This window comes from Diadema setosum, chromosome 7, assembly GCF_964275005.1.
Source record: "Diadema setosum chromosome 7, eeDiaSeto1, whole genome shotgun sequence".
NCBI lineage: Eukaryota > Metazoa > Echinodermata > Echinoidea > Diadematoida > Diadematidae > Diadema > Diadema setosum.
Window position 1 is genome coordinate 28,780,138 of NC_092691.1, and position 27,102 is coordinate 28,807,239.

The window sequence follows — 27,102 nt, forward strand, 5'->3', positions numbered from 1 at the left end:
TTTCTCATGTAGGGCTTGATAGGTTGTAAGTTGTTTAATGAGTGATATCCTGTACAAGCTGAAATTTTCGCGTACAGATATATTCGCGAATTGCTACTTGGAGGACACTTTCGTGTGTTGTTAATTTCGCGGTTGCGAGGGTCTAACTGAACTTAGTTATTTGTGCGTTGTTATTTTCGCGTGTTGTTATTTTCGCGGTTCAAAGGCGATTCGCGAAATTCGCGAAAATAAAACCACCGCAAAAATTTCAGCTCGTACAGTACATGAACCTGGCAACTTTTGTAGGAAAATGATGGCTGAGTCCAATATTTCAGTGACCCCATACTCAGAACCTAAGGATCTGTAAGCATCATTATTTTCACAATGTTCTGCTGTTTATCCATTATCACCATGGATGCATTCCATCTTCCTGTCCTCGCTAGGAGGAGAAAGGCAGTCATGAGGTCGGCTCCGGTGTTCACATCATTATATCAGACAATGAGGAGGAAGAGGAAGAAGAGGAAGACACGGACAGCTCTTTGTCAGAGATGTGAGTACTTCTTTTATTTTCACACCTAGATCTGTACCTATTCTGCTCTTACTAGTGAAAGGAAACAAACTGATGAATATTCATGCATCAGTAATAGTAATGAAGGCAGCAATGTGCACTATTAGATAGATCACTGACAGTGTAAATTTTAGCGGACCTCGTAGGAGAGATTGACAGAGAAGTGCAGAGATGATCCATTGATGGAAGTCTGTCAGAATCTGACTAAAGATGCGCAGAACTAACCTATGCAGGCACGGGTCCTTCCTTTGACCCCTCTTCTCGATTAAACGTGTTGAGAATCTGGCGAGAAATAGAACAAGGCAGCTACACTCTTTCCCCTTGGCATCATGGTGAGGAACTTTGCTGTCAATTGCAGTCTTACCATACCAACCCTTCCTCTTCATTGGTATCAGCGCTGTATGATGTACCTTGGTATTCAGAGCTGCCTGACAAGAGCCTTCCAAGCTGTTTCATTTCACCTCAGTTTATTGTCACCATTCCTTCCAGCAATGGAAGATGGAGTTCAACTGAAATAAATGGAGGGTATGTCTTGGTAACAAGATACCAATTTTTATGATAAAACATGAAGATGCATTGGAATGTACACTGCATTAATCTTCAGAGAAAAGGAAGAATAATGTTAAGTGCAATTCTATTCTGATGAAGATATTGCAGTCCACATGTATTATAGAGTAAAATTGCATTTTAAAATGTGTGCAGATGTACCTGTAACAAATGTCACTCATGAACTGTGAAGTGAAATGTAATGGCATTCAGATGTATACTGGAGCATTAGAATTGTATCAGTGTAACTTTCACAAGTATCACCGATTAATGAAGGATTTTGTGGTTTCGCAAAATTATTCTCCAGCAGCCCAGTCATCACACACTCAACCCCCAACAGGCCAACGAGAATCAGGCGATCTCAGAGTATGTCCCCTCCAAGGTCCTCTTCCAGGGCCAGTTCGCGCCGAGCCCGGCACAGTTCTGGACACGGATCCAGCACCCTGGGGAGGAGTTCCCGTGGGATGCGCTCCAGTAGTATGGGAAGCCCCAGTCCATCCAAGAGGCAGCTGGAGTCTGTCCTACACCACCTGGACAGGATGGCTAAGGCATACGAGGAAAGCCCGGCCTTCACCAGTCTGCTCATGTCGGTGGCAACTCAGACCGAACGGGGTACTTTTTTTTTTTAAATCATGAATTATTTCGTGATGCAGCCATTTCTGCACTTTGTGATAATTCCAATGTTTTCTTTACTGTACTTTACACACAAATCGCTGTAATACCTGGTATTTCGAGTGATTTGTAAAAAAAATTAAAAGCGCACAAACTTCAGCACACTTGACTGAGCATGACAAATATATTGTGGGGAAAATTTCACTTTTGAAGTACCATAATGAGACTGAAAGCCTCGACTGGAATCATTCTATATTTCAGATTGGTTCTTTAGACACTGTCTTCAAGCGTGCAAGTAGCTTTTGGCAATTTCAAACTTCTCACTGTGAGTGGTATATATAATTTCAATTCAGTTTCAATTTTAATCTTTACTGTCCATTTGGAAATTCCTTTTGTTTCAAGTCTTACACATAAACACATAGAACATGAAACAAAAATTGAGATATTCTGTGTCACATGTATCTAAAAAGCAATGCCAGAATGCTTGTAGGTAGATATGCAATACTGAATTTTGCTTTCAGAATGACATACTTGTTAAGTGTGCATTTGATTCAAAATGGTAGATTTCAGTTGGAGCCACCTGTGAGAAGGGAAGTAATTAATAAAAATAATAATAATAATAATAAGGTCTTATTTACCCAGGGTAACCTCTTCAGTGTTGCCACTGCTCTACCAGAGGGCCCTGCCATTATTATTACCCCAGCGTTGCCAGGTACCCATTTATACACCTGGGTCGAAAGGGACATGGTGGGTAAAACATCTTGTCCAAGGACATAAGCGCTTGGCGGGATTCGAACTCGGCTCCTCCGATCGGGAGTCGGGAGTCTTATCCACTATGCCACAGCGCCCCCCCCCCCCCCCCATTGAAGTTGAAGTTTCTTATTGCTGTCTGCTTTTTCTGTGAACAGAGGAGTGCAATATGCGTTTGCAAAGTAGTTGACAGTAATTGTGAACTGTTTGTGTGCTGTTGTTTAATGCTGTCTTTGTTCTGTAAACTGGTTTTTTTTAGTGGTGTATGCAGAAAGTGGAGTCATGACAGAGACGGAGGGAAGTGATGTGGCATCTACGTCAACAGAGGGCGCCATTTTCCCAGGAATACAAGGCATTTCTCCAAGTTGGTTTTTCTGTCATTCTCTTTAAATCAAAGGAGCTTATTTACCAGCAAAGCCATTAAGATTGTTCATTACAATATTGAAAATACAGATTAATACATAAAGCAAAATAGCAAATATTTTAGAATATCAATTGTGTACATGAATACTGGTTCTTGATTGTTCATGATGCGATCACGTGACTAAATGCAGCTGAGGATTAGAATCTTTATATTGCGAGCAGTAATATCATGTCAAGTCATATAATTCAAGAATTTGACTGGCTGCTGATGGGGCTATGAAATGATGTGTATTTTATGTTGGCAATATAGTACGACAAATATTGCCTTGTCTATTGATGCAGTATAACACTTGACAGTCTGTATGTGAATTTCAATTACATTCTCACCTCAATATTTTCCCTCAGTATTGTGCACTTTAAGAAAACATGATCTGGGGAAAATAGAAATCCTGTGAGGATGTCAGGTGTTTATCTCACCTCTAAAAATGCAATATCTATATAATATTACTGCATACTGTAATCTGCGTTTTACAGATGATACTGTAAACAGAGGAACTTTACTGCAAGTTCAAGTGCACTTTAGTAGGTAGTCTAAAATCAAACGTAACTGTGAAAAGTTTCATGGAAATCAAACCAAAAAAGCAAAGCAATTACAGAAAGTTCAAAGTCGATGTTCTAAACACAATTATAAACTCATTCTCTATTTAGAATCTGGTTATATTTTTGCTACTGTAGTATCCAAAAGAAGAGACATAGCCACGTCTCCTATCAAGAGTCTGAATGTGACAAGCCAGCCCAGCTCTAAAAAATCTGCCAGGGGGAGGAGGGGGCAGAGCCCCGTCCCAGGTGGTACGGGGGCCTTGAAGAGGAGACTGGGTGCTCTTCAACAACAGGTGAGGAGGAGGATGGTTGTCATGGCAACACTGTTCATGGCTGATGGGTGGTCTCCTGGATGGTGGATAAAGCACATTTTCTATGAGGCCAAGTGTAGTCATTACAACAAGCATTTTTTGTGTGTGTATGTGTGAATGTTTGAGAGCACCACTCAATTATTTCCAGTGAAATCTACAGTTTATGAAGCAGTCTCAATATAAGCCATTTATCAAAGAAGAATGAGATCAAGAGAAGTGGTGTTTAACCGTTTTTTGTTCTACCTTCTTTTAAAAACTATACACATCCTTTTGCTGTTTACAGATCATATGCCAAGTATAATAACTAGTTCTCACCCAAAAACTTTCTGCTCCCTGCTCTCTCTTCCTTCTAACACTAAAGCAATTAAACAGAGTGTAGTATTTTCATATTATGTAAGCTTAGATATCAGAGAGTGTCATGAATAACAATAGTGGTGTGTATTATGGCATGCCTGGTTTAAAAACTTCTCTTATATTGATGATGATAATGATGATGATGATAATGATAATATCGATGATGATGATAATGAAGATGGTGATGCTGATGATTTTGTTTGATGGTGATAATGTTTAGTACCTGCCAATTATAGCAATGTGAGAATCATTGAATACATTGTTTTATTTGATTTTTTATTTTTAGAAAAAAAGGAAAAAAGAGGGAGAGAATTATTGTGCTCTCGGACACTACATGATGATCATCAATAAAAGTAGTGATGACTCTAGAAAGGTTGTTTTTGGATATTGTCCAGTAGATCTTATATCTGAATTATAATGCGAAAAGGAGAAATGGGTACAATTGAGGCAAAAGTAAAAAATGTAAATGATATCTGTGATACGTGTATATCCACTCGACCATGGTAGCTTTATGATAATCATCAGTTGCAGTATATTGTTAGATAGTAAGTCATGTTTTGACATAATCAGACAGTGCATGAAATGGTGGAGATAGTGGATGATGAAACGTCTGCAGATGACATGGAAATTGCATGTTTGAAAAATGATATCCTGGGTGGAGATTACATAATCTCTGTGTTTGTTGTTGATGCAAAATAAGACATAAGGTGTGAACACAGTGGGAGTGATCATACAGGTCCTATGGACACCTAGAATCATTCAAAATCCACTTTTATTTGGTGACATCCCTGCATTTTGATACAGGGAAATTATTTTGATAATTTCTTTGTCTCATGTTAATGCACTTGGAAATGCCCATATTGAGTGCTAAATAAGTGTTTTATTATAATTATAATTATAATTATTATTATTATCATTATTATTATTATTATTATTATTATTATTATTATTATTATTATTATTATTATTATTATTATCATTATTATTATTATTATTATCATCATTATTATTATTATTATTATTATTATTATTATTATTATTATTATCATCATTATTATCATTATTATTATTATTATTATTATTATTATTATTATTATTGTTATTATTATTTTCATTATCATTAGTATTATTGTCACCATCATTATTGATTGTCTCCTTGAATGTTTCAGGTGAGCACCTTGCAGGAGCAGAGAACACTGCTCCAGAGAGCCGCTGCTGACCAGAAGCGCTTGAACGAGACGCTGCAAGCTGATCTCAACCTTGCCACAGCCCGACATAATAACTTCAAGATTACCATCCAGGTTCGACCACAAAACAACCTACCAGCAAACCATAACATTTTCACAAACTTAGTCAAGTCTCTTTCCAGCAAACCTAACAGTTTTGTGGAAAAAAAAAAAGATAAATAGATACAGTTATTGTAAAATCAGAATAAAAATACTTAAATATGAAAATGAAATACAGATGCATACTTTCTGAAATATGTTCAGGTACATTGTCAATAACAATCTTGTTACAATTTGAGAGATACTCCTAAAGTATGAACAATATTGCAATAAAACTTTCTGTGGTCAGCTGTCATCAGTTTTTTGAATTGACAAAGTTTGTATTTTTTTTGTCTTGAGTCTATTTATCAATTGCAAATACAAGAAAATATGTTGCAACAGTTTTTTATTTGTTTATCTTTTTTTTTTCAAAGATGTCCATTACAAAGTTTATAAATGTCACATTGGGAACTGGGTTGCCTAAGAAAGCTATGAAAAATCATAATCTCATGAGCCTGATAATTACATACTTGATGAATTTGAATGTCATCTTCATTTAAAACAATTTATATGTGTTTCTTGATGCCATCTTTTCACAGCCTGTAAGACTACATAAATCAACACATGTTTTAGTCAATATATAATTTTCCCTACTACAATGCAAGGAAAACTTTTATTATTAAAAGAATTGTAGGGGTTATAATGCAAAAATAGGCTTTACATGCATTTTCTTCATTTAATTCTTTGGCTTTATATCGGTAGCATGATGATGCACCACATACTTGTACGAGAAAGTTACGGAAAATTGAAGTTGTACACATCTTTATTGGCACAGTGATATTGGTCAGGATTGTGTAATATGCAAATTACACTTGTATATAAAATAAAGATAAGTGTTGTCATCCCGTAAATAAAAAAATAAAAAATAATAAAAAATAAATAGACATTTATAAAGCTTTATAAAGTCATAGCTGCATACAGTTGTTTGATGAATATCAAAAAAACAAAAAAAAATTCTGATATTAATCAATGTACAGATCAAAGGAAGAATTATGAGGCCATTATGTCACCTCCTGTAATTGCACGTTTGATAATGATTCTGATCAGTGCTTTGTAAAATCTGATAAAACTCAAAAATTTCTTCGCCCTCTTTTGTTTTGTCTGATATCAAGGCACCCTTCACTCTTTCTGTATGTGTGATTTTACTCTTTCAATTACCACCAGCTTTGACATCAAGTAAGACTTCTCATCAATCGAGAACTCCTTCTTTTTTTTTTTTTTTTTGTTAACTCTCTCTTTTTTGGTGCCCCTTATGACATTCTAGAGGTTGACAAGCGATTTGGAAGATGCCAAGAAGCAAAAAGACCTGCTTCTGGCTGAAAACGAAGATCTTGCCCAAAAGCAGACGGAGAGACACACCGATGCAGACTGGCGAAGCTCAGAAGCACGGCTCAAAGTATGACAACTTTATCTTCTTCCTTCCCATCCTTTCCTGCTTGAGTCTCCATGACTACCCAGAGTATTGGCGGGCTGGAAAATGCAGTTTAATTTCCAGGAATATAAAGTGCCCATAAGTACTTGGAAGTTTCACAAATACATTCACACTGAATGGTCTTCAATAAAGACAACACATGAGAAATAAAGGTATTATTTCAACAATGATTCCATGAAGATATTGACTTGGACAGTCAGATGCCCAAATATCTCTATTTTCTGTCCCTCTATAAATAAATAATGTCATTATTTTTGATGGTGACAATTGTTTCACTCTCAAATTTATATTTCATTAGGATTTTCTTCATTATCATCATTATTATTGTAAGTATGTTTCTCTTCCACGAAATTGAGTGAAATTTCTTTTTCGAGATGAGCATGTAATTTGTTTCATATATGATTATTATTATTGTTATTATTATCATTTGCTGCATCATTATGACCTACCAGTCCCAGGCGAGTGAAATAGTCCGTCAAGGGAGCATGATAAAAGCCTTGAAGTCCCAGGCGGATGATCAACGGGAAACTATCAAGTCACTCGAAAGCAGGCAAGTAAATAACTAACAGAACTAAGAAGAAGTAATCATGAAAACACAAGATTTTTTACCAATTCCTGATTAATGTGCTGACTTTTTGTGGCTGAGCAGCACTAGATTTATCGTGACAAGAAAACAAAGTAAGAAAAAGTAAAAATTAAATGCGCAGCGCATATCATTATCAAGCACTATTATTATCATGTTGTTATTATAAAGTATTATTCGAAGAAGCAGTACAACAGTAAAGTCACTTATGCTGTCTTGTAATTTTTAAAGCTGCACACCAATGTCAATTTTTTATTCTTGCATTTCAGTTGTCATATTTGTGTTATCAGTAATAATTTTGGGCTAAATCAGTACCATCAGTCAGTCATTGTTTGTCTAAATTCACTTGTGTCCATGACTGACATATTTACAGCATTGCGACCAATATTCTGATTCTATTTATCGGGAGATATATGCTTTTTCATAGTGTAAAATGGTCTTAGGAAATAAAAGTTACAAAACTTTAAGCCTCAATCTATTTTTCATCACTTTGCTTCAGGTAAAGATTAAACAACTTTCCAAGATATTTGACATTTATGAACTCTGTATGCCAAGATTTTGTTGCACTCGTATCTCTACCAATGTACATTCCTCAAATTCTGGGTAAAGAGGAAACTTTGCATTAATTCTTGTGCCTTAGAATTCAACACTTGGACAGGGATGTGAGTCAGAAGAGGTCGCTGATCGATGACCTCAGAGCGAGAAATAAATCTGCTGGAATGCACGACAAGATCCATGCGGAGACTGTGGTGAGTGTCCGAATGAGTGCGTATTTCCGTGTGAGGCATGTGTTTCTTATGTGCCCTACGTGTTTGAAAAGACATGCGTGCTGCATCCTCATTTTCTTCATGTTGTGTTCATATTATTAATGAGACTAAAGACATTCAGAACAGTTTGAAAAAAAAAAGATAATTTCTGATGTGGTGAAGAATGGATGTTGTCTGATGGCTTGCGCTTGTCTTTGTGACATATCCGTCTTAATGATATTAATTTATGTAGTATACCAACAGAAGAACCACAGTAGAGTTTGAGTTGCATGTTGCTATAAATATATATATATATATATATATATATATATATATTAAACATGTATATATATATATATATATATATATATTAAACATGTATATATATATATATATATATATATATATATATATTAAACATGTATATATATATATATATATATATATATATATATATTTTGAAACAAGGAAGGAAAAACTGACCAGAAACAATTGTAATAATAAATAGCGAAAACTTTGAGCAAAGAAAATGGGTTTTCATCGGGATTCGAACCCGAGACCTCCGGATTACTAGACCGGTGCTCTACCGACTGAGCTTATATATATATATATATATATATATATATATATATATATATACAGTTGAACCTCTCGTATCCGGACAAGTCGGGACCGGGACTCATCCGGATAAGGGATTTGGCCGGATACGGGAGACTCAATGCTTTATACATGTACATATACATACACATGTACTGATGTAGCTCATTGTAGTACCACATGTAGTAATGTGTATACTGCAACCTTTTCATTGTTACATTTGGGGATGTTTCGGGATGTTGAAATGTCTGAAGGTAAGCAATTTGGAAGGAAATTTGATGCAATGTATGTTAATCATATTGGAAGTAATATGTAATTCATGTGTGTTTGGGTAGGAGTTCTCAAGGAGTTGGGAATTCCCCTTTCTTCCCGTAATTATAAAAAAAAAATCATGGCGAGATTGCGTCCAGATAATAGAGAGATCCGGATAAAGGGAGGCCGGATAATAGAGGTTCAACTGTATATGCATATATATATCGAGGCCACAGGGCCACCAGATATAGATATCAGGCCACCAATTTTAAGAAAAGATATGTTGGTACCAAGCCTTGTGTGTGTCTACATATATATAGAGAGAGAGAAAAAAAAAAGCGAAATAGATAGATGAATGGATGGATAGATAGCAAGAAAAGGAGAGAGAGAGAGAAGGGTGAATGGAACAGTATGAAGCTTTTGTGTACATATATATGTATCATATACTGCATGTACAACTTTTATACAGATAACCAATGATCCTCTTGTCATATTACTGTATAATATATCACATATTTATGTATAAAAAATCAAAGAAAGGGATTGCAATGCATCAGCTGTCAACAACTTTTAATCGTTGCACCAAATTTTCAACTTGTTCAAAAGTTGATGCAACTATTCAAAGATTTTGGATGCTAATAATGCATTATATATTGAGACTTGATATTCGAGAATATATATACATGTGTGTGTATGTATATATATATAGAGAGAGAGAGTATATTTTAGTATATATATATATATATATATATATATATTATATATATATGTGATACTCAAAGTTGCACACACACACAGTCACATACACACAAACATTGATGCGAATCTTAAAAAGAAAAACAGACAAGTTTCAATTTTCATTGACATTCATTTTCTTTATTGAAGTAGTGAAAACAGTCACTACATACAATCGGGTCAAATGATATTTACAAAATAATATGTACAAAGTTGGCAAGAATTTCATAGCTGCACGGATATCATAATGAAAAAAAAATCAAGATGATAACAAAACGTGGTATATACATCAACATTACAATTGTGGCAAGACAGGAGTGTAGGCACAGCTGCTTTAATGTTACAAACAGTATTACAAGTCGTATGTGTAACACGCAGTTCAAATGATATTTACAAAATGATAATGTACAAAATTGGCAAGAATTACATAGCTGTATGGATATCATTTTGAAAAACTCAAGATGATAAGAGAACCTTGTATAAGCATCAACACTACAATCAATTATGGCAAGACACGAGTGTAGACACAGCTGCTTCAATGCTACAAATAGTATTATATAAGTTAAAATGTACAATATAAATACAAATCAAATGTACAATGTAGATACAACGTCCAGAAAGTTCATGGGAAGAGGTCCATCAAGAGTTCCGAGACAAGTCCAGGCACATCCTGCTAGATGATGTTAACAAGTGTCCACAGTCATATATCAGCTAAGGAAGAGACTATTGATAGTAACAAGTGTCCAGTGTCATATATCAACATACAAGGAGATTGATGATGGCGATAGTGTCCAGAATTATACCTGAGCATCACGGCATACGAGGAGACTGGGTGAGGTGGCGGCTGCTGCGGGCGAGCTTGTAGCGAACGGAGTCACTAGGTGAGAGCGTCGTCGTCCCCCTGGAGTCGGCGGGTACCAGCTGGCGGGAGAACTGTGCCGGCCGAACGGGACGAGCGTCGGGGTACACCGATGGCAGCGTCGTTGCATCACCAGCTTGCGAGAAAGAGGCGGCGAACTCGTGGTCGATGCCCTGGGATGTCGCCGTGTCGGGAGAGACGAAGTCTTGGAGCTCCGCAAGGTCGAGTGGCGTGTCGATGTTCTGCAGCGAGGAGACACGAGTGAAGGAGAGCCGGCGGCGGAGCGGGGGACGCGGCGAGGGCAGCAGCTGGTCCCCGGTGCGAAGGAAGCTGGTGCGGGGGTTGCCACGGCTGTCGTACCCCACGAAGGCCGGCTCGTGGAGAGGAGACGGGGCGGCACCGGGCAGGGTGACGGGCAGGGACGGACCGGGCTTGAAGCGCTTCGCTGGTAGTGCTGCTACTGGTGCGTCGTGGAGGTGACCCAGCTGGTCGAAGGAGCGCTTGGTGGTCTGTCGCTGGGTGGAATCCGGAACAGGGGACTCAGGGAGGGGCAGACCAGCTGTAAAATAAGCAGAAGAGAGGGAGAGAGGGGAAAAATTATTAACATGATTACCATTGTACAGGTACATTAGATTATGCAGTAACATGATGTAATTTTAGCCTAATACAACATGTACAAATAGCTTTATTTTTTTCTGCTGAAGCTGAGCTAAAAATCAATCAAATGTTAAATCCTATTCCTAAAGCCAATAATTTTTTGTAAAGATAATACATTATATCATTGATTGAGAATGGAGAAGGAATCAATAAATAAATTTGCGTAGAAGACAGGCAGCTGCAAATTTCTTCTGTATATTCCACCTACATGTTGCTTTATAAATGTTTTATTTGTGAATCAAAGTGCTTCCAGTGATAGATACAAGAGGATAGATAGAAGAGGAGAAATAGACATATGGAGAGAGAAAGAGAGAGAGAGACAGTGAGATACGGAAAGAAAGACAGAGAGGGAGATTTATCTTACGATTAATGAGTACGACGATCGCCTTGCGTCTCTTGCTGCCGTCGTGAGGCTGGACCAGGACGTGCGTACCGAGTCGCAGCTTAGCGGCGCGATGAACGAGGTCGCATTCGGGCACCATGCACACCTTCCCCGACGTCGGACCGGAGCACATCAGGACGGAGACGAAACGTGAAGCAGCAGCGGCCATCTTCTTATCAAAATCTTCTTAGAACTGTCGTAAATGGAAAGCGATGAAGGGTAGAGTTGGACAGATGTGATGATTCGGAGTACAGCAGCGAAGACGATTATCGACGATGAAGGAGACGCAGTTATAGAGAGTAATGAATAATTTGAGAGCAATGTGATCAGAGTCGAGCGAAGAGCGGATAAAGTTATGAGATAAGTGAGAAAGAGCAGCGGTATTTAACGAGTTCGGGAAAACCTGGAGTTGAAGACTGAAGTTTTGTCGGAGCGCGCCGGCGGATTAAAGCTCGCGCTGTGATTGGTGGAGTGTGACTGCGGCGGGCGACGCTGATTGGTTGACACCGATTAAAGTGTGACGCCGCCTCGCTGACTACCTATTCGAGCGAGCGGCGTGTGAAGATAGCCGCTGCGTCACCCAGCGAAACAAAAGCGCGGATCTCGGCAAGAATACAATAGGTGATGACTCTCGCCTTATTTCGCTAAACAATAGCTATGATTTCCTCCCCTCCTCGGGCGTTTGTCAGCTGTCATGTTTTGATTGACAAGCTACCAAGATGTCAGTAAGTGCCAGCGGGAGATTATAATGTCGTTGATATCAAGTCACCGTTAACGCGCGAAGTATATTTATGAAGTAATTCCATCAGTCAAGATAATCAAAAATGATAAAAGATTATCGCTATCAGTTAAGTTACTCCCGTTTTAGTGCGTACGGAGCTGACAAACATATGCTTACTTGCGAAATAGCAGTTGTCTTGATGTAGTTTTGGTAATGCTAGCGAACTACTCCGTCTGTGCGTTTCATCAGCGAAATTTCTTTTGCGTCGCGCTTGTATTTTTGTTTCCATTATCTCTCTTTCCGTGGTGATTAGAAAGAGACGAAGGGATGAAATGTTGACATTTTAAAGGCGGACCTTGTCTTGACAAAAAAAAAGTTGTACTACAGGTTGATGCTTGCTATTTCCCAAATACTAACATGCGAACGCTACCGTCATCCGCATTACCGACTCGGGATCTATTTCGCGATCACAAATTGATAGGTTTGTCTTATCGTCATAACTGTTAATTTTCTCGGAATTGTGTTTATTTGCTTGAAAAAAAAAGAAAAATCCGTGTCCCGAGTCCGTGTACAGTGAATGAATTCATACCGATGTGCTAATGTAGTGTTCTGCGAGTGTACTAAGTGTGAAGTCTTCATAGAAAGATAAAAAGAAAGAAAGAAAGAAAGAAAGAAAGATTTTTTTTTTTTTAGGAGCTGTCATCAATGTTCATTTATTTGATGGTTTACCTCACCCTATATATAATAATAAGCTATTATCTGATACAGCTGTTAATAGTACCATCTGAATTGTAGACGAATAAAGCCAATCTCAGGACTGCACCACAAAGCTGATTCCTGACCATACAATAGCGATAACGATACACGAACTTGATGGGAAGTCAAAAGTCAAGAAGTATTATGCTACGGTCAACCGCTTGTTGGAATATACCGTTATGCGTACGAGTGAATGGGCCACTTAAATTCTTAATAATATCCGTTCTCTGCATAAGAACAATATACATAAATGTCCAGAAACGATATATCGGAATGTGATTTGTCATTCCAGTGACAGTCATACCTTCCGTATTTTTAGTGGTCATTTTGTGAGTGAAATACATCTCTGCGTGATTCGAGTCACTTCACGATGTTCTTATTCAGACGTATTTATCGGAGATATTTTTGCAATAATACGTCATTCGTACATGACATTGCACGCATTTCCAGAAATTCAAATCAAGTTGCGTATCGTGAAAGAAAAGAAATGACCAGCCCAAAATGCAAGTATTAGATTCTTGGAAAAAAAAAACCAACAAAACTTCGTTCCCGTATTTATACTTAGGCCCTACTTGCGTAACGTGGTGCATGCAACATGATTTCGATTCTTTTCTTCTAGTTCTTGTTCCTTTTTTCCTTTTTTTTTTTTTTGGGGGGGGGGCCGAAAACAAGTTTTGTTGTTGGTACATATTTCACTTTACTAGACCAATAATAAAACCCTACGCTAAAACATTCTGAGTTAATTACATCGTATGTAGCGCGTTTGAATATTAATGCCTTTTCAACAGTATACTATTAAAAAGGCCAATGAACAGCACATCCCTTATTTGCGTTGAATGTGGCAGTGTATTTCAATCGATTGATATTAGGACTTAGCACAGTTCTTATCTTAGGACCTGCCAACAGGAGATGAATGTGTAATTCGATCCCATTCCCGTGTCCCGCCAGAACAGGCTTCTATTCATGCAACGTGCTTTTAACTGTTTCTGAATTAACAACACTGTGAAAACCAGCTCCTTTGCAGACAGCACAAAGCGTGAGTTTCTTACAGCATATACGTGTAGATGACAATACCCATCAACTGTTCTAGCGGGAACGGGGGTTGGGGAATCCAACCGTGGTATTATCGGAAATGGTGTATCTACCTCGAACGCACACTTGCTTACATCTATTCGCTCCTATCGATGTTCATTGATATATTCATTCCCATATCTTTCTCCAGTGTGGCGCTTGTGTGTATGCTTGTTTTTGGTCTTCTTGTTTATTTATTTACTCATGGTCTTTTTTTTTTCTGGATGATTGTTTGATATTTTCTCCGTTTATCCCTACGTCGTGATTGAGCGTTGAAACGTGCGACGTGAGAGTTTCAGTTTTATGTAAATTGCTATCTTGGCATTTCCAATAAAGTGGACCATGCTTGACAGTTGACAAGATCTGAACCAACACCTTCAGAATCTCACAGTGTATGTAAACAGATTGGAACCTCCCCACAACCCCGTACATGCAGAATATACAGCTATAAGACACAGTGATATGAAATAAACTATATCAACTATTGTGTCTTGTCTTTAATGAAAAGACCTGAGGACGGTATTCAGATGTGTGCCATTCCTCCCCCAACCCAAATATCTGATAGCTGATAGTTTAAAAATGGGCACAATGATTTGTATGTATCGTATTGATGGGAGTGTGTGCGGTACATCTAGTGATTGTTTGCCGGTATGTCATCGATAATGTGACGTATCACTTACAAGTTACGAATTTTGTTCGCGAGAGCAGGTTATGTGCATGGTAAACTCAAAAACCTGTCTACATAATTTGATCGCACCTGTGTTCCAACCCTGTATTAGAGCTAAGGTTTACACTTAGTTCTCTGCGTTATGGTTTCTTTCCGTTCCGCTATCTTCTTTTCATTTCTTTAATAAACAACGTTATCGGTTAGTGATCATAACTTGAATGCCATTTTTTTATTTTTTGGTGAATCTACGGTCAAAGGGTAGACTGTTGAATAATCACTTAAGTGAGTTACAGTTTAGTGGAGTAGCCACTTCATTCACCATCAGCCCCCCCCCCCCCCCAATCAGCCATTGCATTAACATGTCGGAAACATCAGAAACGAATAAGAGTGCGCTCTGATTGGCTGGCCATGATGAAAGCGAAACTTGAATGGGACCCGCTCCCGCGCAGGTGAAGAATGTACCTTTCTATACTTATGAATAGAAGGCGGGACTTCAGGACGGCGCTTTCTGATTGGCTACTCATGATGAAAGTGAAGCTGAAAAGGTTCCCGCGCACACCGCCAACAAAACGCCCGCTTCATCAATGAAAATGTGGAAGACTGAATAAGTATTATAAATTAGGTCAAGGAGTTATCCACACACAATCATAAGCCCTTGGTAAGTCGTGACTATTTTGAACGGAAACCGGCAATTCCCAACGTAGACGTGGTAAAGACACAAAAAAAAGGGTGGGGGGGGGGGGGGGAAGCATCACTCATGTCTGTTCGAAAGATTTCAAAGAAACTTGCATTCTGATAATAACCGGAATGAAGATGACCACTGATCTATTATTCTGCAGAAATGATTTCATGAAAACAAGATATAAAAGTTCGTGTTTCGTTACGGAAAATACAATTAAAAAGCTCGACCATTAGCAGTAAGACAAAAGAAATACAAATAAAAGCCGAAGACCAAGGCAATGATAATCTATGTAAATCAATAGCATTTTCCAAATTTGAAACCAGTAGGTTTGCGCTAGGATATTATTCTGAGAGAATGGATATGTCTTGTAGTCTGTTTAAAAGTGCGTATGTCGTTTTCAAAACCCGAGTATTTGTTACGACATAGTTTGAAGCATTTTCTTTTTTCTTCAGATAATCAAAACCCAGAAAGATTTGCAACCTCTACAATAAATGCCACAACTCTGTGTGACTGTCTGTTTTGTTTTGAATCTAGATCCCAAGAAAAACAAATAAACTTCAATCTTTAAAATGCACTCAGAATATACGTAGAAAATTATTAACCGTGACAGTTGTGTGGATGTAACAGGGCAGCTTGCGGTGATTACGAGCTATAAAGAATGCATATTCCGGTTTCCAAAACCAGTCTGGAAATTTCGGATTTCACTGTCTTTTTTTCATAATGTCCTCTTGATTAAAGGACTGACGCGGGCATAAAGCTCGGATGTACCATTCAGGGAGAGGCCTTCCCGGACTTAACGCCTCAAAGGCCATTCCTGATTTGACAATTTCTAGTATGATCAATGCAGGGTAATTTTAACCCAAAACCAGAAACAGTAAAGTATTGCGCGGCCTCCAATCCCTCTATTTGTTAGAATCCCGTTAGACGTAACATACAGAGTGAATGGGCGACCAAAATGAAAACTCGTTCTTTGATAATGATTATGGACATTCCTTAAAGGACAAGTTCACCTTCATAAACATAAGGATTGAGTGAATGCAGCAATATTAGTAGAACACATCAGTGAAAGTTTGAGGAAAATTTGACAATCGATGCAAAAGTTATGAATTTTTAAAATGTTTGTGTTGGAACCGCTGGATGAGGAGACTACTATGGCTCGTGATATCATATGAGTACAACAGTATAAAGAAAATGTCAAGAAAATTCAACATATTTTCACTTTTTTCGCATAATAAAAGAGCACTTGACTTGCCTCTTTATAAAGGCAATGGGAATAATATTACCCATAACATAATAAATTTCAGTAACGAGTCAAGGGAATATGTACTTTTTTCAAAAGATGAAATTTTGTGAAATTCTCTTTATATTTTCCTTATATTGTTGTACGCATGTGACATCATACACTGCAGTAGTCTTCTCATCCAGCGGTGACTGCACAAAAACTTCAAAAATTCATAACTTTTGAACGGATTGTCCGATTTTCCTCAAACTTTCAATGATGCTATCTACTAATATTTTACATTCTCTCAATCCTTATGTTAATGAAGGTGAACTTGTCCTTTAAATGTTTCAAGTGGTCATGTTATAAGTGAAGTAAACCTCTGATTCTATAGCATTTGATGAAGTTTTTGTTTAAGATATTTATCTGATACATTTTGTAAACATTCATTATACATATAGATGATATCATCTCCAGAAATTTAAGTCAACTTCGAAGCATTAGAGAAAATAATAACGATCCAAATTGATATAGATTCATGTAAAAATACAATGTATTACAGTCTTCTCGTATTCATTATACTGACTTGTGTCATGAGTGTGCAACATAATTTCGACTTATTTTCTTTTCGTATTTGTATTTTGTTGGTAGGCCCTACATATTTCACTTTACTAGACCACAGATAACACCCTACACTTCACTTTCAGGGATATGTAACGCGCTTTGATAATGATGTCTTATCAACAGCATATAGTCAACAAGCCCAATGTACTATCCCAAACGAACACTTCAGTCCTTCGGTATGTTATGACATCTATACAATATTTAGTGATAGCCATCCTCCGCATTTATATGTGCAATAGAGAGTAATTTACCAGTGTATTGAAGTAATTTAATACCTTTATTTAGATACCTGCTAATAGGAGATTATATCCACCCGCTCATACTCAATGAGTTTCAATATTTTGATTGCGCTTGATATGGATTAGTTGTTGCAAGCTTCGCGTAAGCTTTCAGATGATTATCTTTAGTGGCAATCTTTATCGTGAAGGTATGAATAAAACTGGTGATAAGCACGCCGGTCTATACTGACACTAATATGCTAATCTGCAGCATCAATTCATCGATTGTGATGTGTGCACCATTATGTTTGAACGTTGTCGACCAGTATGAATGTGTGGCACGATCCTTTCTTGTATCCCGCTAGAACAGGCTTCTATTCATTTATTCGACTTTCTTTAAACTATTTATATATCTAAAGAACATTGAGAACCAGCTCTTTGGCAGACAGCGCACAAAGCGCGAGTTTCTGACTGCGCAAATGACAATACCCATTGATTACTAGTTATAGCGGGGATGGGGATTTGGGGGACCCAACCGTGGTATCGGAAGTGGTATAACTACCTCAGTCACTCGTTTCTTTACCTCTATTTATTTATTTATTTATTCAAGATTTCATGCGTGTTCACAAAATAGGAATGCATACAAATGTATGCAAGTACATCTCATATAGCCAAGGCAGAATATATACAATAGGTATACATTGATAAGAAGTAGTTACAGGATAGTATACAACTCCACTAAGAGAGCTACATTATTCAAGGTAACGAACACGCAAAGGAATTGCAACATAAGCTTAAAGCTTGAAAATCGTTGCAACCCCCGTGAACACAATCTATATGCTTGCAAATAGTTTAAATGATACTTGATAGGAGTTGGGGGGGGGGGTATTTACAAAGAGAGCATGGGGACATGAGGGGGGAAAGAAGAAATGCATGTGTGGTGCCTATTTGTCCTTTCGGACATTGACAAGAGAGAGCAAGAAAGAAGTTTAAAGTGTCAAGTCATTATAAGCAAATTATACTGATTAAATTGATTAAATTTCTCATAAATCCCATTCAAATGTCTATTTCAGGGGAAATATATGATCACGGCAAGTTTAATAGTCAATAGTATCCAGGAGTTCAGCGTGAAGCTGATAACAGAATATGTTTGATCGATCTTTTGAAAGTAACTATTTTTTTTTTGTAAATTGCGAACATGCTGAGGTAGCGCATTCCAGACATCAGGACCGCTATGTCTGACTGATTTATAGGCTAGTACAGTACCAGGGTTCACTAAATGTATATCTGATGCTTGTCTCGTGGGATACGAGTGAACTGCACTGTTAAGTTGAAACATTGTCGAAAAAGAGACAGGTAATAGGTCTTGCTTAGAACGAAACATGAAGAGGGCAGTCTGTAGGAAATGTATATCATCTACTTTTAAACATTTTAATTTCAAGAACAATGGGTCTGCATGTTCTAGGAAACCAGACCCTGTACATATGCGAACAGCTTTCTTTTGCAACAAAAGGATATTATCTGTCAAACTCTTTGACGTTGCCCACAGAATATTACAATACGAAGTATAAGGTAAGATAAGAGTGTTATATAACATCAAAAGCACTTTGTCAGAAACAAAACTTGTTACTTTATATAATATACCAATAATGCGGGATATCGGTGTAGCGATATCATTCACATGGTCACTCCAATTAAGTTTATCATTAATATATACGCCAAGGAACTTTGTACATGTTTTCCTTTCAATGCGGGTACCATCTAGATTGACATTAATTTGTTGAGCACCTGAGCATTTCCTCCCTTTAAAGTGAATGAAATTAGTCTTTTGCACATTCAGAGATAGTATGTTACTTCTGAACCATGACGTTAGCTTTGGTAATTCTGAGTTAATAGTGAGTTCAAGGGTTCGAACATCACGATGAGATAAGAAAACACTGGTATCATCAGCAAATAAGGTGTAGGTCAAGATTGTTGAAACATCACAAATGCCATTTATATAGATGAGAAATAAAAGTGGGCCTAGAATGGATCCCTGTGGAACACCACATTTCAGATACAGAATGTCAGAATTAACAGAGTTGCAGTGGGTAAACTGTCTTCTCATTGACAAGTAGCTAGAAAACCACTGATAAGCCACACCCCTTACACCATAGTGACAGAGCTTAGACAGTAGGATCGAATGGTCAAGTTTGTCAAATGCCTTACTAAGATCCATAAACACACCAATAACATGCTCACGTGCAGCTAGAGCACTAGAGACACAATCATAAAATTTCAAAAGGGCATGGTCAGTCGAATGAGACCTTTGAAATCCATACCGTCACTCCTAATCGTATGAACTTACCTCATCGATGTTTATTAATACATTCATTCCCTTAATTAATTTATGCAGTCGGGCGTTTGAGTATTCTTGTTATTTCGTGTTCTTGTTTATTCGTTCACACACGGTGTTATCTTTTTTCTTCTTTATGACTGTTTTGTATTTTCACAATTTATCCATTTTTTTTTTTTTTTTGTGATGGCGCGTTCGAACATGAGACGTAAGAGTTTCAAAATGTGTTTATCTGTCAATATTGGCATTTCCGTTAAAGTGGAACATGCTTGACAAGACACGGACCAACACCTTCAGAGTCTAATAGTTGTTTATGTGTAAATAGATTGGTACCGTCCCACACACCATCAACATATAGGATATACAGCTGTACGGCATATAGCGATATGAAATAAAGCGTATCAACATTTATGTCGTTTATTTGATGGAAAGACGGGGGGGGGGGTGTTCAGATGTCTGCCATTCCTCCGCAACCCGAATCACAAATGAAGGCCACAATATTTTCACGGTGAGCTGACCGAATAAAAATGCATGAGAACAGAATTTTGTATGTATCGTGTCGATGAGAGTGCAGTACGTACCTAAGTTATCGTTTATGTTATCAATTATGTGATATATCACTTTCTTCCTGTAGTTGCAAATTTCATTCACGAGCGCGTGTTCAGGTTGCGATCTCAAAAACCTGTAGGAGAAAATCGACCGTGAGTGCTCTACAATGATGTCTACAATGATGTCTACGTTAAGGATATTATTCATTCCATGCTGTTTTCCAACCCGATAAAAGAGCTGAGTTTACACTTGGTTCTCTTTTATACGTCATTATTATGTTAGTTCTGTTATTTTCTTTACTTCAAGCAACGTTATCAATTACATTACTTTTCGTAACTAAGACGCCATTTCCTGTGAAGCTAGTCAGGAGAAGACTAATGAACAATCACTTAGTGGTGTAGTTCAGTGGAGTAGCCACTTAATTCACCATCAATACAGTACCATACTCAACGTCGCGGCTTGACAACTTGACATGTCGGAAACATCAGTGACAAAGAAGAGTGACGATAATTGCTGATGTGGTGTAGAATGGATATTTTCTTTGATGGTTTGCTCTTGTCTTTGTGACATATCTGTTTTAATGATATAAATTTATTTAGTTCACATACCAACAGAACAATCACACTAGAGTTTGAGCTGCATGCTGCTATAATTATTATAAGGACCCACATATGCGGTGGCCCGGTTTCCCAGGGCCATCAGAAATAGATGTCAGGCCACCACATTTTACAAGAAAAGATATGTTGGTGTTGAGCCTTGTGTGTGTCTATATTATATGGAGTGAGAGAAAAAAATAGAGAGATACATAGAGTGTACACATATATGTTTATGTGTGTGTGTGTGTGTAGTTAGTTATGTATCATATACTGTATGGACAACTTTATACTGATAAACTAATGATCCTCTTGTCATATTGCTGTATAATATATCATATACTTATGTATAAAAAATGAAAGGAAGAGATTACAATGCATCATAAGCGTTCAACAACTTTTAATCGCTGCAGCAAATTTCCAACTTGTTCAAAAGTCGATGCAACTATTAAAAGCTTTTGGATGCTAGTAATGCATTAATATCTCCTCATTAATCCTTTGTGTAATGGAACCAACACGTACACTAAATACTCAATATAATAATGAATATATATTGAGAATTGATATTGGAGAATATATATGTATATTTGTATATAAATGTGTATATATATATATATAGAGAGAGAGAGAGAGAGAGAGAGATGTAGAGAGAGAGAGAGAGAGGATATTTTATATATAATATACATACTCGATTTTGCACACAGTGACAGACACACAAACATTGATGCGAGCCTTAGAAAGAAAAACAGAAAGTTTCAAATTTCAGTGACATTCATTTTATTTATTGAGGTAGTGAAAACAGTTACTACATACATTCAGTTCAAATGATATTTACATAATAATATGTACAAAGTTGGCAAGAATTACATAGCTGCATGGATATCAATGAAAAAATTTCAAGATGATAACAAAACCTGGTATATACATCAACATTACAATTGTGGCAAGACAGGAGTGTAGGCACAGCTGCTTTAATGTTACAAACAGTATGTGTAACATGCAGTTCTAATGATATTTACAAAATGATAATGTACAAAATTGGCAAGAATTACATAGCTGCATGGATATCATTTTGAAAAACTCAAGATGATAAGAGAACCTTGTATAAGCATCAACACTACCATCAATTATGGCAAGACACGAGTTAAAATGTACAATATAAATACAAATAAAATGTACAATATAGATACAACGTCCAGAAAGTTCATGGGAAGAGGTCCATCAAGAGTTCCGAGACAAGTCCAGGCACATCCTGCTAGATGATGTTAACAAGTGTCCACAGTCATATATCAGCTAAGGAAGAGACTGGTGATAGTAACGAGTGTCCAGTGTCATATATCAACATACAAGGAGATTGATGATGGTGATAAGTGTCCAGAATTATACCTGAGCATCACGGCATACGAGGAGACTGGGTGAGGTGGCGGCTGCTGCGGGCGAGCTTGTAGCGAACGGAGTCACTAGGTGAGAGCGTTGTCGTCTCCCTGGAGTCGGCGGGTACCAGCTGGCGGGAGAACTGTGCCGGCCGAACGGGACGAGCGTCGGGGTACACCGATGGCAGCGTCGTTGCATCACCAGCTTGCGAGAGAGAGGCGGCGAACTCTTGGTCGATGCCCTGAGATGTCGCCGTGTCGGGAGAGACGAAGTCTTGGAGCTCCGCAAGGTCGAGTGGCGTGTCGATGTTCTGCAGCGAGGAGACACGAGTGAAGGAGAGCCGGCGGCGGAGCGGGGGACGCGGCGAGGGCAGCAACTGGTCCCCGGCGCGAAGGAAGCTGGTGCGGGGGTTGCCACGGCTGTCGTACCCCACGAAGGCCGGCTCGTGGAGAGGAGACGGGGCGGCACCGGGCAGGGTGACGGGCAGGGACGGACCGGGCTTGAAGCGCTTCGCTGGTAGTGCTGCTACTGGTGCGTCGTGGAGGTGACCCAGCTGGTCGAAGGAGCGCTTGGTGGTCTGTCGCTGGGTGGAATCCGGAACAGGGGACTCGGAGAGGGGCAGACCAGCTGTAAAATAATAGAAGAAAGGGAGAAAGGGGAAAAATTATTGACATGATTACCATTGTACAAGTACATTAGATTATGCAGTAACATGATGTAATTTTAGCCCAATACAAATAGCTTTTTTTTTTTTTCTGCTGAAGCTGAGCTAAAAATCAATCAAATGTTAAGTACTATTCCTAAAGGCAATAATTTTTTGTAAAGATAATACATTATATCATTAATTGATAATGGAGAAGGAATCAATAAATAAATTTGCGTAGAAGACAGGCAGCTGCAAATATCTTCTGTATATTCCACCTACATGTTGCTTGATAAAATGTTTTATTTGTAAATCAAAGTGCTTCCAGTGATAGATACAAGAGGATAGATAGAAGAGGAGAAATAGACAGACATATGGAGAGAGAGAAAGAGAGAGAAAGACAGTGAGATACGGAAAGAAAGACAGAGAGGGAGATTTATCTTACGATTAATGAGTACGACGATCGCCTTGCGTCTCTTGCTACTGTCGTGAGGCTGGACCAGGACGTGGGTACCGAGTCGCAGCTTAGCGGCGCGATGAACGAGGTCGCATTCGGGCACCATGCACACCTTCCCCGACGTCGGACCGGAGCACATCAGGACGGAGACGAAACGTGAAGCAGCAGCGGCCATCTTCTTATCAAAATCTTCTTAGAACTGTCGTAAATGGAAAGCGATAAAGGGTAGAGTTGGACAGATGTGATGATTCGGAGTACAGCAGCGAAGACGATTATCGACGATGAAGGAGACGCAGTTGAGAGTAATGAATAATATGAGAGCAATGTGATCAGAGTCGAGCGAAGAGCGGATAAAGTTATGAGATAAGTGAGAAAGAGCAACGGTATTTAACGAGTTCGGGAAAACCGGGAGTTTTACGTTGAAGTTTTGTCGAAGCGCGCCGGCGGATCAAAGCGAGCGCTGTGATTGGTGGAGTGTGACTCTGGTGGGCGAGGCTGATTGGTCAACGCTGATTAAAGGCGTGAAACCGCTTCGCTGACTATCTTCGCGAGCGGCGTGTGAAGCTCGCCGCCGCGTCATCAGCGAAACAAAAGCGCGGATCTCGGCAAGAGTACAATAGGTGATGACTCTCTCTGTACCTCGCTAAACAATAGCTGTGATTTCCGCCCCTCCTTCAGGTATATGTCAGCTGTCACGTTTTGATTGACAAGCTATCAAGACTTTAGCGGGTGCCAGCGGGAGATTGTAATATTGTTAATATCAAGCCACCACTAACTCGCGAACATATTATGAAGTGATTCCTTCAGTCAAGATTAATCAGAAATGATGAAAGATTTTGGCTATCAGTACTGTTACTGTCGTTTCAAACGCGTACGGAACTTACAAACGCATTACTCTTACTTGCAAAATAGCAGTTGTCTTGATGTAGTTATGTTAATACTAGCGAGCTGCTCCATGTGTCCGTGTGTACGTTTCATCAGCAAAACTACTTTTGCGTCGCGCTTTTATTTTGTTTCCGTTATCTCTCTTTCCATGGTGATTAGAAAGATACGAAAGGATGAAAATACACATTTTAAAGTTCTTGACAAAAAGTGCCCCATGAAACCAGGTATATCAGGTTGATACTTGCTTTATCCCAAATACTAACATGCGAACGCTACCATCCTCCGCATTACCGACTTGAAAGGTACATCCAGATCACTTTAGAAGATTGATCAGTTTGTCGTATTATCGTCATTAATATTAATTATCTCGACATTGGGTTTGTTTGCTTAAAAGAAAACCTAAAGAGAACTTAAAATACCTTGTCCCGAGTCCGTGTACAATGAATAGATTCATACCTAAAACTGTGCTAATGCAGTTTTCTGCGAGTGTACTAACTGTAAAGTCTTCGGAGAAAAAAAAAGAAAGACGGAAAGAAGTGCTTTTTCAAGAGCTGTCATCGATGCAATATTTGATCGTTTACCTCACTCAGCCTATTATAAACTATTATCTGATACAGCTGTTGTGTCATCTGAATTACAGACGAAGAAAGCCAATCTCGAGAATGCACCCCAAAGGTGATTCTTGGCCATACAATAGCAATAACGACACACGAACTTGACGGGAAGTCAAAAGTCAAGAAGTATTACGCTACCGCCAACCACTTTTCTTGTTAGAATATACCGTTATGCGTTAAGAGTGAATGGGTCACTTAAAGTCCTAATGATATTCGTTCTTTGCATAAGAACAAATTACAGAATTGTCCAGAATCAATGTATCGGAATGCGATATGTCATTTCAGTGATAATCACACCTTCCGAATTATCAGTGATCATTTTGTTAGTGAAATCAACCCGTGATCACTTTACGATATTTTGTTCAGACGCATTTATCGGAGATATTTTTGCAATAATACGTCATACATACATGACATTTTAAGTATTTCCAGAAATTCAAATCAACTTACGTAGCTTGAAAGAAAAGAAATTACTAGCCCAAATTTGTAGATTCCTGGTAACAAAAAGTGTTCCCGTATTCGTATTGACTTGTGCTATACGTTATGCACGCAACATGATTTCGATTTTTTTTTCTTCGAGTTCTTTTTTTTTTTAATGTTTGTTGCTTTGCTCTGCTTCTACCCGTCTTGGCAGAAACCATTCTTGTTGTTGGTTCATATTTCACTCTACTAGACCAAAAATACAACCCTGTATACGGTAAAACGTTCCGGGATAATTACATTGTATGTAGCGCTTTTGAATCGTAATGTCTTATCAACAGTAAACCGTTAACAATGCCAGTGAACATTTATCCCTCAGTAGGTTATGACATGTTATATAGTGTAAAGTGACTGCACCCCTCCCCTCATTTACGTGGAATATGGCATATAGTTATTTCAGTTGATTGATATTTTCATCTTAGCACCTGCCAACAGGAGATGAATGTGTAATTCGATCCCATTCCCGTGTCCCGCTAGAACAGGCTTCTATTCATGTAACGTTTCTGTTTCTGTATTAACACCACTCTGAGAGCCAGCTCCTAGGCAGACAGCACAAAGCGCGAGTGTCTGACTGCGCAGATGACAATACCCATCAACTTTTCTAGCGGGAACGGGGATTTGGGAATCCAACCGTGGTATCGGAAATGGTGTAACTACCTCGAACACACACTTGTTTACATCTATTCACTCTTAATTGTATTAACTGGTCATCCCATCGATGTATATTAATCTATTAATTCCCATATTTATCTCTCGTTATTCCTTGTTTTTGTTTATTCGTTTACTCATGATGTGTGTGTGGGTTGTTTTTTTTTTCTTGATGATTGTTTGCTAGTTACTTTCCACATTTACCCCTACATCGTAATTGACCGTTCAAACGTATTTAGAGTTTCAGTATCTTATGTGAATTGCTATCTTGGCCTTTCCAATAAAGTGGACCATGCTTGACAAGATATGAACCAACGTCTTACAGAATCTACGTGATCTAACAGTGTGGAACCGCTCCACTCCCGCACATACAGAATCTACAGCTATACGACATAGTGATATGAAATGAACTATGTCAACTATTATGTCTTGTATTTGATGAAAAGACCTGAGGAGGGTATTAAGATGTGTGCCATTCCTTCCCAACCCAAATATCTGATAACTGATAGTTTAAAAATGGGCACAATAATTTGTATGTTTCGTTCGATGGGAGTGTGTGCGGTACATCCAGTGATTGTTTACCGGTATGTCATCAATAATGTGATATATCACTTAAGTACGAGTTACGAATTTCGTTCAGGAGAGCGTGTTCAGGTGGCAATCTTATAACCTGTCTACGTTAAGGCTAATTTGATCACATTCTGTGTTCCAATCCTGTATAAGAGCTAAGGTTTACACTTAGTTCTCTACATTGTGGTTTCTCTCAGTTCCGTTATTTTCTGTTCATTTCTTCGATAAACAACATTACTAGTATTATTTATTGGTAAGTGGCCATATTTGGCTGTTTCCTGTGAATCTAGTCAAAGGGTAAACTGTTGAATAATCACTTAGTGGTATAGAGTTTATGGGAATAGC

General features: G+C 38.3%; 1 protein-coding gene across 1 annotated transcript in view; it reads left to right on the forward strand.

Annotated features, from left to right (window-relative positions):
- Nucleotides 1-27,102, forward strand: part of LOC140231167 (centlein-like) — a 78,656-nt gene that overhangs the window by 26,647 nt on the left and 24,907 nt on the right. The window contains exons 23-30 of the mRNA XM_072311315.1: nt 423-529; nt 1,401-1,705; nt 2,715-2,819; nt 3,554-3,711; nt 5,253-5,384; nt 6,673-6,804; nt 7,293-7,390; nt 8,064-8,172. Coding sequence (XP_072167416.1) covers nt 423-529; nt 1,401-1,705; nt 2,715-2,819; nt 3,554-3,711; nt 5,253-5,384; nt 6,673-6,804; nt 7,293-7,390; nt 8,064-8,172 — 1,146 coding nt within the window. The remainder of the gene's footprint in view (nt 1-422; nt 530-1,400; nt 1,706-2,714; nt 2,820-3,553; nt 3,712-5,252; nt 5,385-6,672; nt 6,805-7,292; nt 7,391-8,063; nt 8,173-27,102) is intronic.